At 45.8% G+C, this 20,664-nt stretch overlaps 1 protein-coding gene across 1 annotated transcript in view; it reads right to left on the bottom strand.

Annotated features, from left to right (window-relative positions):
* The window catches only part of TCERG1L (transcription elongation regulator 1 like), a gene marked incomplete at both ends in the record, with an annotated part of 171,935 nt that extends 171,419 nt beyond the window's left edge, over window positions 1-516 (bottom strand). Inside the window, one exon of the mRNA XM_080911783.1 lies at window positions 184-516. Within this exon, the coding sequence (XP_080767909.1) occupies window positions 184-516 (333 nt within the window). The remainder of the gene's footprint in view (window positions 1-183) is intronic.
* Between the last annotated feature and the right edge of the window lie 20,148 nt (window positions 517-20,664).

Below are 20,664 nucleotides of genomic sequence, written 5' to 3'. Positions count from 1 at the left end.
GTATGACTGAGCGGCTGCATCCTGATGGTGTGGGGAACCCAGGACCACCCAGGGAGGAAAAGGCGCCAACCTGAGTGTTAGGGCAGCCCCAGGACCTGTGTGTGTGTGTCGAAGGGTGGGGTGGGGGGGGGGGAGAGGACCCGCAATACCGAGCCTGGGTGGGATCGGAGCCGGAGCCGTTACCTGTCCGTGGAGCAGGGGATAATGGTGCACGGCGGCGTGGTCTGGCGCAGAGGACAGCGGCAACAGGGGCAGCAGGGGCTCGCCCGGAGCTGTCCAGCCCGGCAGCCGCGGGAGCAGCGGGGCGGAGGCAGGCTGCGCCGAGGCCAACAGCACCGGCGGGGGCGCGACCCCGGCGCCAAGCCGGAGCAGTCCGGCGGTGCCGGGGACCATCCAAACCCAGGGCGGTGGCGGCGGGTCTGCATTCATCGGCCACGGGAGAGGCTGCTGCCACCGGGGCTGCTGGGGCTGCTGTAGCTGCCGCCGCCGCCGCTGGAGCCTGGCGCCCGCCAGCATCCTACACCCCCGCGCAGGCGGCGGCGGGGGCGGCGGGCGCCCGAGGTGCGGGCCGGCGGCGGCGCGGGCTTTGGAGCGAACTCTCTTGGTTGCGAGACGCGGCCGCTCGCTCCGCCCCTGCCCCGCTCTGGAGCCCCTCCTTCTGCCCGCGCCACCCCCGGGCCTGGCGGGGCCCCAGTCCCCGCCCCGAGACCCAGACCCCAGAGGCGGGGACACAGCGCTATACGGTGGGGCGCTCCCAACCCAGCCGGCTGATTCTTCTACCGTGATCCCTAGCCCACTCCGTGGTCCCTACTGGTGTCCAATGGCTCTAGCTGACGGTGCGCACGGCGGGACCCGGGCTCCAGACTCCGCTTGCGATCCCAATGGCGAACTGAAGCCGAGGTGGTGGCGCTGGAGCTGGGTAGGTCCCGCCACCCGCAGAGCTGGGGGTGCCTTCGTTATCTACCTGTTTTAAAGTGAGTCTAGGGCCCAAGGCCCAGAGGGAGTACTAACTGCAGATGTTGACGCCAGCTGGGTCCCGGACCCTTCTAGGCATGGGTCGATTTCTCTCTTGGATAAATAATGCAAAATATTTTCCCAAGTCCCTAGAGGTTCACCGTGCCATGAAACCCGAATTTTTAGTACTGGGTCTAATGTCCTTTCCGGATATCTGCTGCCTTCAGCGCCCTCCTTTGCCTCTGCCTTAACCCACAGACTCCCAACCTCTCTCCTCTCTGATGCAACAAGAGACAAGTGGCCTCCTGGTCTAGAGGGCTTGGCCTCGGTGAACTTGTTTTTAAACCTCCGAGCACAGGACTGAGTTTCTTCATGCCTCGCCATAAGCTGCTGTACTGTTGCATGCAGAATTGTCTTGGTCAAAGAATCTCTGGCTCCACTCGCTCGATTCGGAGTTTCCTTCCTCTCAGCCGGCGCCTGCTGAGGAGCCAGGCTCTGCGCTGATCACAAGCAGTTTCCGCCAGGCGGCGCTAGTCCCAGACTCTGTGCTGACCTAGCTTGCGCAGAACACTGGGTAGACTGGTCCAATGCCAGGTCTCCTCCATCAGATTCTCTTGACACCAACCTATAGCGGCTTCCAGCCCCAGTCCAGTTCTGCACAGTTCGTGCCGACAGCAGGGCACAGACTTTCAGGAGCTAAAGAACCTGCAACCCTGCTTAAAAGTGCTTGACCAAACTTCAGGTACCAAGCAGAAGGAACTTGCCTATGAAGACTGTCTGACCCGGAGAAAGTACAGTCCACCCAGCTACATCTAAAGACACGCCTAGGTCAGGCACACCCCTCATCACTCTTCACCCCTTTGCAGCCCCTCCTGGTAGAAATAGAAGCACCCACGTAGCTCCAATCAGTTTCTAGGGTTGCTTCTTCATTTTCCTGGTTTGCCTACCTTCCTACCTTCCTCCTGGCCTGTCATGATTTCTTTTAGATCTCAGCATATTCTGATTTGCATAGCTGGCGCCTCGCTACTTTTCTCAGCCTAAACCACTTACAATTTGTGAGTTTCTCCCTTTCTTTGATGCCAAAGCACTGACGAGATTATTTCCCATGTAGAGCCCCAAAGCTTTGCAGATCAGAGCACTGGTTGCATCTACTGAAGGCTGCACTTGTGTGTCTCTACACACACACAGTGACGCTGTATGGCCATCTTGGTCTCTAGGCTCCCAGTCAAACGGGAATGCTGTGCCAGTTGCTAGGTAGACTAACGACCCCCCCCCTCCAAGCTGTAATTTTAGAGAAGCAGACCGGGCTTCATTCATCCCTTCCCGGTGTGATCTGGGGGTACAGAAGACTTGTCTGGGTTGTATGTACTCTCAACAAAGCAAAGGTTTATGTCTGCAGCACCTCTAGCTCCTGGAATGAGGGAAGGGAGTCAACCCAAATCTGTGGGTACTTTGAATCCTGGGGGATGTCTACACCACATCTCCAACAATGCTTCAGCTAGTCAACTTGGCTAAAGGTCAAGTTCCCGCATAAGCTGTTCGGTGTTCAAATGCCTTGATACCTTGGGCACTCCCTGACTCTAAAGAAACAGCAGTCCTAGAAAGCCTTAAGATGACCATACTCATTTTTCCTGTCAACTGTCACGGACTCAGCACTGTCCAAGCATCTCAATGTTTAGAGCCACCTTTCTGCACCGTGCTCTGTGCTGGATTCTGGGTAACAGGGAAAAAAAAAAAAAAAAAAAAAAAAAAAAAAAAAAAAAAAAAAAAAACAGCTCCCACTAGTTAATTGCTATGAGGAGGCTCAAGAGAGTTTAAATCCTCCTTCAGGTTCTCATTTCATCTGCTCCCCAGCCCTCGCCTCAGCCTCCATATAATCCAGGAACAACTTTATACCCTGGAGGATGTGAGTTTTCCTCTTGGGCACCCTGGCTTCCTAGTTATTTAAGTGGATTCTCCATGATCATTCCTGTGAAGATTACTTGTGTGTCATGAGAATGGCTTAAGGGTCAAAGAGATAGGAACTAAGAAGGTGATACAGGAGGGATACTACCTTCGAGCCAGGAAGCATTAGCTGAAGGTCTGAAACCAGCAGATCAGTCCTCTTTGATCTTAGGAGATGTGGGGGTGCAGTTGACATGTCTGCTTACTGGTCAGCACTTTAGGGGGATCAGCCTACATGGGGCAGAAGGTGGCACCCCATTAAATGCTTGTGTGCTATACATCTCCCTACAAAAGTCAGTGAGGGGGTTGCTTTATAGAGGGCTTATGTCCAACCATCCTGACAGCCAAATGCTGTCCTTTATGCCTAGACAAAATCAACAATAATTTCAGTGATGGTGAGACAGAACACTGTGTAAGCAGACCATGCACCACAGAAGGAGGAAAGCAGGCTAATTATCCTCAGATACTAATGAGTTCTGAGTTGTGTATCATCTTTCAGGAAGAAATAATAGGGGATGTTAGGGAGAAGTCAATGGAACGAGATTTTGCAACCTGGAGAAGGTGGGTTTCTTTTTCCTGAGTAAGATTAGAATAATTTTTTTTAAAAAAGAGGAGGAGTAAATGCTTCCTTGCAGGCCTACAGAGTTAAAATATTGTCAGAGGAAGCTGGGGGAGGTTCAGGGCCCAGGCTCCCCTCAATAGCTCCCTGCCCACCAGCAAGCTGCCTCTCCAAGGATCCTATCAGGTCCTTTGCTTCCGAAGCTCATTGTGGTGACACAACAGAGTCCTGGTAGAAAGCCAAGAAAGCAAGACACCACCTCGGGTGCTGGCAGATGCTGGAGGGAGGAGAGGTGACAGCGTGACACCCACTGGGTCCCTGGAGCATGAGGAGTAGCATGTGAGAGGTCTCCCCAGCTTTGTCCCTTCCCAGCCAATTCTGAAGGCTTCTGGGCCACCTAAAAGACCTGTCTTTGTCACTTTTGGAAACTTCGAGCTAGAGTTCACTTGGTCCTTGATGGAGCTAGAATTGAGAGTGACAGCTGTCAGTCGTCATGGATGTCACTGCTGTCCTCCGATGCGCAGATAGAGTAGGGTGGAGAGAGAGCAGCAGTTTGGGGGTTAAGCAGTGGTGTCTGATGTTCTGAAACATTGAGAGAAACAAGGCACACCTGTACAGACCAGGACACGTTTTAAAGGGGGATGTGATTGCTGTTTTATGTGTGTTCATTCAGACATCTTGACAATACAGAAAAGCCGAGTCAACGCACACAGGGGAAAACAGTGCTAACATTTGGTGAACTTTCCTCTACAAGGTTTTCCTGATTTTTAGATTTTTTAAAAGTTGTATCTTCAGCATATGTGTGGGGGGAAGTGGGGAAGGGTGGGAAGAGGTATAGAGATCAGAAGACAACTTACAAAAATTGGTTTTCTCCTTCTATCATGTCGTTCCAAAGAATTGAACTTAGGCTGTCAGTCCTGATGGCAGACACCCTTAAGTTACAACCTTCTACTAGCATCTTTCTACCTACAATGTGGAAACAGACCTGTGTGCTGTGTATATCTAGTATGTTTCATCTTGTCATGGTGCATTTTATATTGTTTCCTTTTCAATAAAGAGCATTAGCTCAGCTCCTACTATGCATGGCTGTAAATCATATTTGCACAGTGCAGCAGCCTGTAATCTTTGCACAATACTGCAGAGTCTGCAGGAACTTGCTCACTAACATCCAGCACATACTTCAGTGAGGACTGGACACCATGGGTAATGCCCAAAGCTGGCAAAGAGAACAGAGACCCAAATACTGTGGCTCTCTGCCTGTGACACCTCTTGTCGATAGGACTGCTGTGACTGCAAAAGCCTGCTCTCCAGATAGTCCTGTGTCTGCTAGCCTCCAGGGTTCGTGCCAGCTCAGCAAGGCAGCCAAGTCCTGGTGGCATTTGGGGCACATTTCTCTTATAGTGCATTTCTGAAAAAAGCCACAGAAAATTCTTCTTTGTATTTTTGTTCCTTGATGCACCTCCATCTCATACTCTAACTCAATGACCTTCCATCCAAAACATCTGTCACCACATCCTCAACCACCAAAGTCATCCTGAAAGCTCTCCCCTTTGGAAGCCTCAGTGAAGTTCTGCTACATGGTTTAGTTTCAAAAGAAGGCTACAGACTTGCTCTTCTGGGCTGACTTGTACCTCAAAGGGCATATCTACCTTAACATTGTCTGATAGATACTGCCTTGCCCAGGGAAAGTGTCCCTAGAGATGCAATGAAGATATGCTATGAAAATGAACACATCCTGGAAGTCTGCACTTGATCCAATGCTAAGAGTTTAGTTTCAAATATACAGAATACTGTGTAGTATAAAAAATTAACCACTGGCAATCAAAGACTAGTGGTAGAAATAATAAAAACATCCATGTGAATGGACTACTATTCTGTGAATAAAATGGTGTTACAAAAGTATTGAAAAGGAACTAAATAAATACGTGCTTCATTTTCAGGAAAATAATTTCAAAAGAGAGACCGCCTGCATAATGGCTCCAAACATAGAATGTGTGGGCATTCTGGGCCACTCTGCCCTTTTCAGCTTTTGCCTCTGTGTATTGAATATCTATATCTTATTCTCCACTTATTCTCCTGTTTATGTACTCGGTCAGATCAAGTGGTTTGTGGGCTGTTCTGTCTCAGATGATCTCTGTGTCTGGAGTCACCCTATGTACTCCTTAGCCCACACTGCACAGGCTCCTGCCTTGGATCCAGAATGGGGTCTCCATGATCTCTCCTCTCGCTTAACATCTTTACCCTTTGTGGCATAGGTAAAATGAAGTTACATTAAACAAACAAACTGAAAGACCTTCAGTTGTCCTAACAGATATGAACTGTGACCCTGTGTGAGGGATCCACACTGGATGGAACTGAGGTCCATTTGAGAAGGAAATTGAGGCTCCTAACGGCTAGGTTTCAAAAAGGGACTTCTATTCTGGCTCCACTCTGTGTCTCCCTCTTAACTTCTATGTTAGCTCATCCTTTGCCCAAGGAGGGGGAGTGTCTCTGCCTTGGTACCCATACTGCGTCACATACCCACTTAGCTCTCCAGCAACCCTGGACATGTATTATTAGCCAAGGACAGGAAAGCATTCCTAGCTGCCCCTGCCTCTTTGCCCCTTCTCTTTCAAAGGTATAATGTCAAATCGGAGCTGCAGACCCAATACCTGATGGCTGTCCCATCCACAGTGGGAGAGCTAAGCCATCAGAACAGGCAGTTTAGGAACTGCCAGAAAATCAGAAAGAGTCTAGATGATAAACAAAGAGGCAAGCTTTCCTCAGTTGTCTTAGAAAGTGTTTTCATGTGGTTGGGTTGCTTCATGGCTCACCTTTAAGGCCATCAGCTAGGTATAGGGATTTGCTTCTGTGGGACACCCACCCTGCTCCCTTCCCCCATCCTTCTCTCTGCCTTTCCTGTTCTAGAACCAGGTCCCTGACATTGATGGCTCTCCGGTGTATAAATGAGAGGCCATATCAGTCATTAATCAGCATGTCTAACACAGTGTCTTGAGAAGCATATTCTAGACCCTGCTTTGCTATGGCTTCCAGGTAATTCTGAGCTGGTTCTGTAATCTCTGTAGACTCAGTTTCCCAGATAGAATTAGGTCTCTTGATTAAAGAAAATGAGGACCATTTATAGGAATACTCTCCAGGGGCTGAGAGAGCTTCCTGAAAGCTGGGGGTGGGTTGTAAGATAGTGTTTCATTTTAATAGTTTCCCCATCCAGCAGCACAGCCTGGCTCTGTGGCTCCTTTGGTCATGTCTGTGCCCCCAGACTGGTTATGGCTCCTGGAATACAGGGACCCATAGTCTGTTGTGTGAACCACACACAGACATGCAAAAGCTTCTTCCATTTTAAAATAAAACAAAACAAGTCAGGCAACCACGTGGCTTAAAAGCTGTCAGAGGGCAGACCTGCCAGTGGCTGAAGAATAGTGTCCTGTACTCCAGACCACATCAGATCCGCATAGAGAGTTCCTGTCTCTGCCCACATAAACACGCCAGTCCTACCACAAACCTGAAGTCCATGGCTAAGTAAGTAGCAGGTCAGCCATGGCTACCAGGAGTGACAGTGCTCTGTCACAGAAGACCAGTTGAAAGCCTGGCACTCAGATCACAAGATCTTTAGAGAACCTTCCCACTGTGCTGGGAAGACCCTCAAAAGGGGCAGGTTTCCTCAAGTGAATCAAAGATAAATAAATCAATTTAAGTAAATAGATAAATGTATAAATAGATAGATAGATGTATAGATAAATAAATAAAAGGTAGTTCATGAAGAAGAAAGAGTTCCCAAACAGGAGACAGCAAAGCATAGTAAGACTCAGGCCCCTCATTTATAAAGAGAAATTCCTTTCTCACAACCGCATATAGATCCATAGTACAGAGCTAAGTCCTTCCTGCATCAGGATCTCCTGCATGCTGCTCTGGACCTGATCTGGGGACATAAAGAACCACACAGAGGCTCAAGCCACCTTGGACAGAGGGGCTGCAAGAGTTCTGGGGCCACCCTCATCTCACCCACCTGTGCTGCAGCCCTGAAAGGCAGACCTGGGCATCGGACGCATCTTCAGTGTCCAGTGTCAGGACTCTGTTCTCTGTCTGCATTCATCAGCAAGACAAAGACCAAATGCAGATGAGAGACTTTGGAAAGGAAAACACTATTGCAGAAAACTCCCAGGAGAGGCTCTAGCCACCACAGTCAGCCTAAGTGCTGGAAAGCACTCGGTGGAGGCTGGTCTCACAGAAGAGGCTTACACTCTCTCTCACTTCCCTCCATCTTCTCCACCCCTGCAGGAATGCATGAGACCCTGAGCTGCTTCTGAAAAGTGACAGCCTCACCCAGTTAACAAATCTGGTGACAAAGGAATAGGTGCTCATAAGTCCCAGTGACCCAAGCTCCTGTCTAGACCTCTGAGCACAGAAAATCGACAACAAAAGACCATCCAGACCAACCAGAAGTAGCCTTCTCTATCACACAGAAGTGATCATATTTCTTGAGTAATGTGACCCCAGTGTCAATCACAGTGTCTTTCTGATTCATCTACAACCATCACTGCGTTCTCCCACCAGGAGACAGGACATGTGATAAGAAAGAGGACACAGGGAGGTCAAGGGAGTTGACGAAGATCTGGAATTGTTGTGCTTTGACATGAAGAGTCCCCAGAGGCTCGTGAGTTGATAGAGTGGCTACAGAGAGGGTGGGATCATGAAGATACTAAGCAAGTCAATCTATTGATGAGTTCACAGTGAGTGAAGTAGGAATAGGTAGATACAGCCTGCCAGCTGCTGTGGGGAGAGTCTGTGGAGGGCAGTTTCCCAGGGATACTATGAAGTGCTTCTACAAGGTCTTCCTAGTTCTCCAATGCCTGCTCAGTTATTGTCTACAGCTGTTCCACAGATCGGAGTGCCTCCTTCTCCCCTGACCTCCTCAGCATGAGGAAAGGGATGAGGCTTTATCCAAGGCATTTTCTCCAGCGCTTACCCCCAGATCCACTTCTCCATGCACTTAAGACTAGCCTGACCATTCCATATTCCTTCCTGGGTGACCTGTTACACTCCTCATTCCAGTAGTTGAGGATGTACTACAGGTAGGGTAACATGTGGTGACACTGAAGGCAAGGGAAGGCCAAAGCAGGGGACAAATCTGCTAGACTTGGAACCGGACTGAGATCCTGGATATGATGGCCTGGGTGCTTCCGGACCTCTAACTAAGGGGGCATCTTACTGACCCTATGTCTTAATGAAAACCTCCCTAGTGTGGTATACAAACTTCCCTAGTGAGGTATACATAGTCATCCTGTTATGGCTACAATTTTGGAGGATATAAGGTTGAATTGTTCCCCAAAATGGGGAAACTTCAAATGTTTGAAAATGGCAAGGATACCCCAAATATAGAAAAACGATTAAGCTCAACTCCTTGTTTGGTGGGGACTGTCACTGGCTCATGTAGACTTGGCCAAAACCATTGTTTCCCTGTGGAATCAAGACTGGTGCCTGAGAAAATCCCAGGTAGAGTTTCTGTCCCTATAAAGTGACAGTGCTCTGTCACAGAGGATCATCTGAAGCCTTGCACTCAAACCACAGGATCCTTAGGCAACCTGCCCTTCATGCCCCGAAGTCTCATGCAGAGCCTGTTCATTCTGCCTTGAGGAGCCTTGGGACACCTGTCCACTTTCTTCTAACATGCCATGGAGAATCCACCTGCTCAGCCCTACAGTTCAAAAGAGAGCCTCTTTCCAACAGTTCAGCCCAAAACACACACAGAAGCCCTGGATTCAGCCCCATCATGTGATAGAAAAAACCCTAGAAGATACAGCCTAAATCTAGTTCCCAAAGAGCTGCCACACAAAAGGGTCAGAGATGGACCTTAAAATAAGGTGCCGGAAGTAGAGAAGTGTTATGACTGAGATGTGAGGGAAACATTGAGATAAAGAATCAAACCCCCCAAAGGCAGCTAGTATAGGAATTATAGGGCACTGGATATGAAATCTGTGTGCGGGACTCATTTGAATAAAATTTAAATGTGTTACAAGGCTCTGCCATGAATGTTTTAAAAATATTTTAAAATAGCATCATGAACTTGAGGCTGAAAATGAAAAATTATTTTAAGATTTTCTAGGTGAATTTGTAAATTAATTTAATAAGCCTTCCATGAAAAGTGAGGTATGAAACACAGTGTGTATGGATTGAAAACCAGGAGAGTGAGCTGTAGAGATGGCTTAGCAGGTAAAGTGCCTGCTGTGCAAACATTAGGAGCTGAGTTCAGATCTCAAGAACCCACATTAAACCCAGGCATGGGGACACATGTGTGCGGCCCCAGTTGTGAGAAGAGACAGATACACAGATCCTAGAGGCTCGCTGACCAGTCATTATAGCTAAAACTCTAGGTTTAATGAAAGATTCTGTCTCAAAAAAAAAAAAAAAAGAAAGTAATAGAAGAAGACATTCAATATTGACCTCTGGCCTATGTGTACACACATGTACATACATGAAACACACATACTTACAAAGTAAAATGATAAAATAAAAACAGGAATTAGAAACATATGACTCAGATAATGTCTATATTTGCACGAAAATTTATGAAGTTTATTATTATGTTTAATAAATACAGAGCTCAAACTAAGCCGAAGAGCTAAGGGAGTTGGACATTATAGGAAGTGTTTACCCAGAATTCCCTTCTTCCCAGGAAGTGAGGGTGGGCAGTATAAATCAAGCAGTGTGAGCATGCAGAGAGAGAGAGCACCAGATGGAGATGAAGTGACCAGAAGACAGTGGTCAATGAGTAGATTGAATGTGAGATGATTCTCCAGGCTATGGTGTGTGAACACTTGGTCCCTAGCTGCTGGTGCTCTTTCTTTGAGGGTTGTAGAACCTTTAGGATGTGGGGTTTTTTGGTAAGAAGTAAGTCACTGAGTGTGGACCTTGAAGTTTTTGACCTGGCCCCTCTTTCTTCCTGCTTTCTGTCTCTTGTTCCTCCCTGTTCCTCCAAAATGTGAGGCAAGGAATCCCAGATGCACTCCCCTGCCACCGCAGGGCCGCCTACTGACATGCCTTCAATCCACGAGGAACTCCGACCTCCAACCTTAGGGCAAGATAAACCCTTGCTCCCTTGGGTTGCGTCTTGTGCTGTACATTGTCAAAGCAATGAGAAAAGTACCTTAAAAAAAAGTAATGGACAATTAATGGCATCAGAAAAAGTAACAGACCTCAGAAGCCAGTCAAAGTGGAGTTCAGGGGAAGGAAGGAGAGTCCCCTCTGGAGGAAGGTTAGAAACAAACCCTGGCCCAAAGAGGGAGTAGAGGAAGAATGTCCATCAACCCATCTAGCCCTGTGGGGCAGTGATAACGAAGAAACACTTTGCAGGGCTACAAATTAAGCTAAAACCAAAGTACTTGACCAAAATAGCATGTAAATTTGGAGGGAAAGTAAAGATACTTATTAAAATTTAACTTTGTCAAATTAAATATTCATGTTGGGATTTCTACAGTGGATGCTGAAAGAATAAAAATAGGATTTGGCAAGTTTTTTAAAAAATCAATATATAAATGTTATTTGCATTTCCATAACGTGTGCAATAAATGGAGGACATAATTTTAAAATATGTAGTATTTACAATAGCCACAAAAAATGAGGTCCATAAGAGTAAACCAACAAAAAAAATGTGTAATTTCATCATGGAGAAAACTGTATAACTTTATTGAGACATTTAGAAAGCACTTAGAAGTAGAGAAATGGACCACTTTATAGATAGAAATGAAATGCATTAAATTCATCAATTCTTCCCAAATGTATGCAGAATTTCAATGCAATTAAAATAATCAAGAGATGTTTTTAATAGATCATGATAAGTTAGTTATCAAACACACGCTGTAAGGGCAAAGGGCAAAAAGAGCTGAGACAGGACTTCCCTTCTGAAAAAGGACACTGTCAACAAACAGAATAAGCCTTACTGGATAACAGGGTGCTGTGGCATTTGCCAGTGAGTCCAGCCCTTGGGAGACAGACACAAAACTGTGGCAAGTTCAAGGTCAGCTTGGGCTAAAGAGTAAGAAATCGCTCCCAAACAAAGCAAAGCACACACACAAAAGTATTGGGTGGAGCAGAAGGGGCAGCACAGCGGTTAAGAGCATTTGCTGCTTCTCCAGAGAAACTGAACTCAGTTCCCAACATCCAGTCAGGAAGCTCACAGATATCTATAGCTCAAACTCTAGGAAATCTGTTGCACTTGGCTTTCAAGTGCAACTGCATTCATATGTATATACTCCCTCCAAAACACACACACACACACACACACACACACACACACACACACACACACGGGCACATAAACACACATAGAATTAAAAGTAATAAAATGAGTCTTAAAATAGTGTTGGATAAAAATGTAAAGGAACATAAAGACAGACTAAATCTTGAATCCTTCTCTCATTCAATATGTATCATAGAACTAAAAGTAACAGATGAAACTATTAAGCCTTTGGGTAGATAAAAAATTTATATGGTACAGAAAGCATAGTATTTTAAAAGAACAATGAGAAGTTGGTACCCATCAATACTGTATTTGAAATGTTGCCCTTCAAAAAGCATCACTCTGAATTTGAAAAGAGAAATTCTTAGCCTAAGAATAAAAGATCATAATGCACACACCAGACAAGGATCCCCAGTACCAAAATATATATAAAGAATTTTTACACATCAACAACAAACAATCAACAGCCCATTAAGAAAATACTAGACCAGAAATTTCATAAAATATATCAACAGATGGCTGGAGTCTTCATGGGGACCACAAAGTCTAGAGTCTCCATTCTAAGCCCATGTTCAACCTCTTGACTGCTAAACTCAGGCACCGAGACAGCCTACTACTGTTGAGCTCTGCATTTGATTAACTCTTCCTGATAGCAACAAGATTTACCAGCTAGGTCCAGGGCCTGCCTGGTTTCTGTGGAGCCCAGTGTGCTCAGAATCTGTCAGGTCAGAGAGTCCAGAATACAGTTCTGCTCGGTTACTGGCTGCTGAGAAATAAAGGGAGATCCTGCCTGAAAGGACTTAGGCTAAGGTACCCAGGCTGAGGAGATGTGGCTGTGCTATTCCATAACTGTATCTAAATGTTACCAGATGCCTGCTAAGAGGACTCACAGAGAACAGTGTCACAGAGCACAGCAGAGGTTCCACAGTGTCTGTGCCTGCACCTGGGATCCAGGCAACTTGGATCGTGTTGGCATCCTTGCTCTGAACAGATGTGCCCGTGCCTTCATCACTCCATCTGATGTTCGATATCCACACAGTTACACATCACCTAGAGCTTAGCACACAGATCTCCGAGTCCATTGGTCACCATTTTTAAAATCTGGGCACTTTGTGTTTGCAGTGAGGCAAGTGTCTCCCTCTCCCCGTGGCTGTCTGCCTTCTACTCTCCATTTTATCCGGGAGGGCTCTGCATGGTGAGTACATCCTCCTACCTCTGACAAAGCTCAAAACCTGACAAAGACTCAACTATGGATTTCTGAAAGTTCTCCACCTCAAGGGATGTGAGAGGCTATTCCTGCTACTATAAAAGTGTTGGTTTATGAACAGTCACTCTTATTTTTCATGATGCATGCTAGCCAAGCACCACCCTTCCACTGAGCTCCATACCCAGGGTTCAATGTGTTCAATCTTCATACATAAATATCAAGAAAAGCAGCAATCAGTTCTCAACAAATTTGCTGATGTCAGCACCCTCCAGCATGACCTTGGTTCTGGATCATTGAGCCATGCTGTGAAAATAATACCACTCTTACAATCAAGAGTAAGATGCTTTAAAAGCACATGGCTCCCCCTTCTGCTTCTGCAGCTGCTGTCCAGTGGGAGGGCTCTGGCTCAGAAGAGGCAAGTGAAAAATGTCAGAACTCTCACAGCTCTGCAGATGTTAGGAAGGGGTACATAATAATGTGGAGGGTCACATAGGGAGCCTGCATGCCTCAAAATACCAGAAATGATCTGACCAGCACAGGGCCAACCCTAGAGGTATGTCTTCTGCTGTGAAGGTGGCTGAAGCAATAGTTGGCCAAACAACAAGTTGCTTTGATATACATCATACATACTTCACTCTAGACTCTTCTAACAGAGTGAGCTGCTGAAACTGGACCATGAAATTATCAGGAAGATAGTGGTGGAGAGGCAGGTGGTGCCCATGATTTCAGACACACCCTGCAGGTTATAAAGAAGAAAACAAGTTTGCAGGCAGTGCTGAGTCTGTACTTGATGATTGTAGAGGCCACCTTCCTACCTCTGTTCCTTTCAGGAGCCAATACAGTGAGTGCTATTAGTGTTCCTTAAAGCCTGATAGGAACCCTCTGGGTGAGGAAGTCTGGAGGAGAGGCCACTGGGCAAGAGTCATAAGTTCTATGGCAGGACTAGTGTCCCTACAGGACGAGAGGAGGATTTTCTCTCTACATCAAGTGAAGAGGGAAACAGGTGGCCACCTTTAAGCTAAGAAGGGAGCTCTCATCAGAAGTGTGAGAGATAGATGCCTCCTGTTTGAACCATGTGATGTGTCCTTGATGGTCCTGTGATAAATTTGGTGTATTGTCCAGAGCTGAGGAACACACACTGCTGCCACGGAATGGGGGTTTTCCCTCCAAGAGTCAGCAGACTGTGAGTACCATGGAGAACTCAAAGAATCAGCAAGCAGAGAGTGAGCTTCCATGGAGGACCTAACAGCCTTACAGACGGTGTAACGAGGGAGAGGAGGATAACTGCCCAGCATGGGGACAGGGCTGAGTATGACATCCCCTGTGTCACCTTCCAACCCAGGATCATTCAGGATATCTCAGACAGTAACAGCCCTCATTGGCATGCCTCCCTCCCTGACCAAGAGGACATTAGACTGTTTCCTCTTTCCCTTCAAACGCACTTCACCTGCCACATACTTTCTCTGTCACCAGCAACTCTTCATTTCCTCTGAGTTCCAACCCAGAAGTCAAGTCCTATGTACCTGGCCTTGCCATGCTGTATGGGCCACTCTCTTCAACATAGCATAAGCATTCATGACCACAACATCACCAAAACTGGAAGATCTATTTGTCCCTCCACCTGAGTTAGAGAGCTAAGAGAGCCATTCCGTGTTGTCAGTGTGGCCCCTGTGAGTGGTAACGAGCAAGCCAGGCATGCAGACACCACCTCACAGAGTGCTCTAAAGTGAGACAGACAAGAAAGTTCAGGATGGTTACAGACAACCCTTCAAAAGATAAAATGAAATAGCCCTGCTCTTTTTCCTCCATTGACCAGTCTATTTGCAAAACGCTTTAGTAAACCTAAGATGGTAAGCCACTGAAATCATAGCATGGGTATCCATAAAGGATTAACTTCCAAAGCTGCCCCCTTGGAGTTAAAGTATGAGGAGAGGGGGTTTGCAACCCACCAGGCCCCACCCACCCTACCTCAAAGCCATAACCAAGCAAAGCCTATGCTTGCTCTGTGGTAAGGAGGGAGTCCTCCTCCATGCCAAGGACAGACTTCTCCTGAGGCACTAATTACCATCAGCCCACACACAGCTTCATTACTGCACACACGGCCAGGAAGGGCTCCTGTGAGAAGCCTCTGCATTAAAGGACAGTTGGTACGTGGACCATGAGAAGTTATTTAGAATATTGTATGGGGGTGGAGGTGGGATGGAAGTATTGTGTGTACCTGTTTTCTGTATCATTTTAGAGCCACTTCTGTGTACTCATTGGCCAGTTTGTCTCAACAGAGCATCCTCAAGCTTGCCTGCAGCACAGCAAGGGTTTTACCCCCTCACTGGAAGCGGGGACTCTCCCCTGTGCTTTCTTTGGTCCATCCACCTTTCCAAAGAGAAGATGTCGGGTCATACCAACTTCACCTCCATTCATTTTATTCGAAGAAGAGGAAAACTGGAGGTATGTATGCAAAAGGAACCCTTCTGCACCGCGTGGCCTTCCCGCTTTTAATTTTTGTGCTCCTCAGTAAATGAACTGTCTTGCATCCCACCGGAAGTTCAGAGTCCTAGATACTGTGCATCCTTCTGCTTTTGGCAACTTTCTGTATAGTTTTATGACAGCCATCCTCAAGAGTTGGGAGAGACATCAATTCATTAAGACTTTGGTCCACCGAGCCTCTCTTTATGTGTGTGTTGGTCACTGGCCTTTTGTATGTCTTTTTGTTTCTCTCTCTCTCTACACTTGCGTGTGTATGTGTGGGGGGGGTGGGGGTGTGAATGTCCCTGTGTTTGAGTATAGACATTCTCATGTGTTGGTCTTTGCCTTAAACCTGATTAGGTGTAGAAAAGATCTCTGGTCTATTGATGCATATGCCAGACTGCACTTCCAGGGAGTCTATCTCTGCATCCCATTTGACTGTAGGAGTGCAGAATTACAGATGTGTGCTGAGATCCTAGTCCAAACACTCACACACTAAAAGCAAATGCTTTACCCACTGAGTCATCTCTCCAGCCCTTGTATGCCTTCTTTATACAGTGTCTGTTGCCTATTTTAAAACATGGTTATTTGTCCTGTTACTGGTGGGTAAAACTTCTCTACATCTCCTGAAACTGATCTACAAGATACAGAATATGAGGTGTCTCTCACACTCGAAAGCAGGGAAGCTTATTTTCTTCTTGCATTTCCTCTGGTGCATTGTCTCATGTTGCCATGGCCCAGTTTGCCTGTGCTTAGTCTCTTTGCTCCTTCCATCTCTTTGAACATTCTTTGCTCCTCTACGTGATTGTGTCGTCTTGGTTTTATGTGGCTGTGATAAACACTATGGCCAAAACCAACTTGGAAGGAAAGGGTGTATTTGGCTTACATGCCCTCTTTATAGTCAGTCACTGAGAGAAGTCAGAGCAGGAACTCAAGCAAGAGCCACAGAGGAAGCTGCTTATTGGCTTGCTTTGGTACTGCCCAGGCTCACCTGCTAATAATAATAATAATAATAATAATAATAATAATAATAATAAAGGCATTGCCTACAACAGGCTGGGTCTTTCCACATCAATTATCAATTAAGAAAATACCCCACAGACATGCCCATGGGCCTATCTGATTAAGACAGTTCCCCAGTTGAAATCTCTTCCACCCAGATATGCCTGTGCTTGAGCTAAGTCGACAGAAACTATAAAAAGCTCCAAAATGTATTGAAGATGGTTGAAGTCTTTGTGAAAAATGTGGTTTTGAATCAAACTTCCAAGTAAAATTCTAGTTCATCGGCTTTCTCCTCTGGAGTGTTGAGTGGACATCCCAAGATGTCCTTCAGTGCTTCATGACTGCATTAGAGTCAAGAATCATCATATAACACACACACACACACACACACACACACACACACACACACACACACATGCACACCTCATATAGTAAGAGTGGATTTACTAGAATGGCTTTGAAAGGCTGAGAGCACAGTAGGTCTTCAGTCCACATAACTGGGTGCCTTGGTAGTCTGAAACTGTCTCGGAAGGATGAGAGATTCCTGGAGAGCTGCTGGTCTTTGGGGTGTACATTAAGGTCAAGAATCTGGGCCCTGATGCCAGTGAAGGATGGCAGAGCCAGCGCCACCACGAAATAGATGCACTTACCAGCAAGATGTACAGACAGACAGGTAGCACAACTTCCCCCTTGAGAGAATGGACTGCCCACTCTGGGGAGGGATTGCCCCCTGCTAATGCCCCTAGACATGCCCTCATAGGTTGTCCTCCAGACCTGTCTCTTGGATTCCAGATCCTCTCGGGTTGACAATCAAAGCTGCCCATCCTAACAACACAGACTGATCCAGGGCAGTGCCTACCCCCCAGTAATCCTTTGCACCCTGCTTTTGAAACTACAGGACCCTGCTTCATGAATACAGTTCATAATCCACACAGCCTGGAGAATAGACTTCCCTCTGCTCCGGACTCCCTCACAGGTTCTTCAGAGATACCTTGGGCTTTTTTTTTTTTTTTTTTTTTTTCTTTTTCTGTCCTATACTCTTGCTGGCTAATGTTGGCTGCTTCGAGACTGTCACTTTCTCAGTTGTACCTTTTGGAAAGAGATCCTATGCTGGGTAGCTTCTCTGTTCGGTGCACACTGGCAGCTGCCTCTGAGAGCATCCCAGAGACTCTCACATAAGAAATCACCACAGAGGAGACAACGACACTGCACTTAATAGTCTCACAACACACTGTTTGGAAAAATGATCTTGGTTTTGCCTTTCATAAGTATAGTCTTTTTTGAAAAAAAAAAATAGCTTCTTAAGTAAATTTTATTTAAATGTACATTATGTGCAGTAAAATGTTCCCATTTAAAATGTTTTGACAAATGCCAGCAGCAGAGTAACTGGACAGTCACTGTGTAGATATTCCTACACACCCTGAGGCAGTCTTGAACACCATTCCTCCCTGATGCTGCATAGCTCATGGGGGCTTTAATCCAGCTTTAGACAGTCACTAAAGACACTGAGCAGCTTTTCACGTGCCTGTGTTCTCCCTCGCCAAATGTTGTTTTAAATATGTTGCTGAGCTTTTAATATTAAAATTTGAAATCACTTGCACCTAGATTTGATTTGCATGAGATAAAATGCATTTATTTAAAATGTGTAGTTTGTGTATGTAGTGCTATACTTTATTGAAGTGCCTTTCCAAATATTTTTACCATTTTTATTAGATTGTTTATCTTCTGAAGTTATATGAGTCATCCGTATATTACGATACAACTTCAAGATTCAACCATTTTTCTTAAACAAGTGCTCCTAAGATCGTTGCAAACTTGTAGTTAATTTTAAAAATTCTGAATCTGACAGTTCTTCACAGTGTTCTCACTGTTTGCCTAGAATGACAGATTTTCAGAAGCTCTGGTCATTTGCAACTATTCCCTGTAACTATTCATTTTCACAGGTGCCTGCATATTATATCCAGTCTGTGTGGCCCATCTGCCTGTCCCTGTGCAAATGACACATTGAATTGTTTAATTTATTGTAAGTCTTAAGATCAAATGGTATAGCACATAAAAATTGCAAGGATCCTGAAGGACCAAAAAACCAAAAACAAATAAACAAAAAAACCTGGCAGCATTAGAGAATTCAAAAGTCTATTCAGAAGGGTCTGAAATGAGATGCGAAGGTTGTGTGAAGGTCACTCTCCTTTTGGGGCAGGGCTGAAGCTGAAGCCCTTTTCTACTTACAGCTAGCCACAGTTTCAGGCTAGACACTAGGGTCCTGGTAATTTTCTGCCCAGGTTTAAGTCATGATTTCCCCCTATTGTTTCAATATGGTGAAGTAAATTGATTGATTTTTAATGTAAACCATTCTTGTATTCTGGGAACAATCACCTCTTGATAATAATATATTATTCTTTATAGGAATCATGCATAATTAAAATGCCACCACCGACCTTCAGCTGCTGCACCTTGGCTACAGAAATTCACAGCAGCTCTCTTCAATCTTCACTCCCCGCTGTGTGTGTCACTGTCACCTGTTTTTCTCTGGTGAGAGTTATAAATGCCACGGTGCATTGTTTTTCAAAATTGCATTTTCTTAGGTCTTCAGAGAATGGCCCAGTGCTAAGCAAGGGCCTTGCCCTCATCTGGCCGCTTGGAACCCAAACTTCCTCAGCACCATTTACTGCCTGAGCCCTAGGGATGATGTAGTTTGCACCTATGTGGCAGGTGTTCACTGCAAATGTTATAAAGTTCTATGTTATGCAATGCAGTTTACTATTCTAGCAAATCTGCAATGGGGCCATGGTCCTACCTAGAGTATTCTCCCACAGCTTCCTCCTTCTGCTCTTCAATTGCAGCTTCAAAAGGGAGGGAATGGGACTCACTTATGGATCCACAATCAACAGAGAACATCACTGTACAAGTATGCAATGTTTTTCTTAACTCCGGGTCTATTGTGGAAGATTATACACCATCGACTCGACAGCAGGTTCTCTCTACTTAATTATTTTTGGAAGAGCCTCTTGCCTTTCCAATAAACTGAATTGTGTCCCTCTCGGTTTGACTTAAGTTAGAGCCCAAGCTTGTGAGGTTACTGCACACAAAAGAGAACATACACGTTGCACACACAGCAGAAAGTTAGGGCCCTAACACTGTTTGATGGGTGCCCTCATTAGCAGACATTGGCATTCACTCAGAGGGTAGACACCCACAGCTTATAGGAAAGTGAGCTCTTTAACATTGGACTTTTAGAACGTTGAGGCAACTATTGCTTATTATTTAAGCTGCCTGAGGTGGTAGCTGGTTATGACAGACCAAAAAGATCAGTCGAAATCCAGTGGGTATTAAGTGGTATTGCATTTGTGGAACATGGTATCTTGGCTCATCTTATGTTGCTATAGCATAATAAGGAAGATGAAGAAACACAGAGTTTGATTTGGCTCATAGTTCTGAAGGCTACAAGTCCACACTTATGTCACGTGCATCTGTTGAGGCTCTGACAGAAATCTTGCACACCACAACTCAGTAGGGGGCCTTACAAGTCCTGGTGAACCAAATGTACTAGAGACATCTCTCTTTTCAAACAAAGACACTTCCTCTATAACCTGTTAATCCATTACCCCGGCTGTCTATCGTCTTAGGAATGGATAAACCCATTCACAGGATTATACACTCCATGATCCCCTGCAGATCATCCCTGTCCACACAGCTACAATAAGAAATGCTCTTCCAATATGAGAGATATGAGGGGCATATTCAAACCACAACACACAGCCCTCTTCAGGAGAGAATATTTTCTTATCCAGAAGTAGTTTTGGCATGGCCTGAGGTATGAGGCTGATCAGTCAGTGAACTCATTAAGAGTTTTGTATGAGAAAGGCAGAGAGAAGCTGTTGTATGGTTTTAGTCCTGATGGAGGTGTGGAGATGTATGCCGGCTAGAGGGACAAAGCCTAGGGATGGTGGCAGAAAAAAGGAAGGAGGGAGCCACATGCTCCTGGGTTATGTATCTATTCTAGGCCACCAACGCACATGACACTATGGTTGTGGCAGACACTAATGTATATCAGGCCCCATCATTCTTTATCCAAAGGTGTGCGACCAAGCATGGCTCTATTCTGTAGCGATGATAATAGTATGCACTTTGTAACATACATATGTATTTCTACATCATGATTTTCCATGTTATTAAACATTTCTTATGAATATGATTCCTCACAACCACAGAATGTCTGAATTTTCCATCTTCCTATGGCGAGGACTTAGAGCTTCCAGCTTTATGTGCTTGGTACAGAAGAGCTGTCAGAGAGACCTG

Source organism: Micromys minutus (genome assembly GCF_963924665.1).
Source record: "Micromys minutus genome assembly, chromosome: 2".
Lineage (NCBI taxonomy): Eukaryota > Metazoa > Chordata > Mammalia > Rodentia > Muridae > Micromys > Micromys minutus.
Note: the sequence above shows the minus strand (reverse complement) of the source record. Positions and strands in the feature narration are given on the sequence as shown.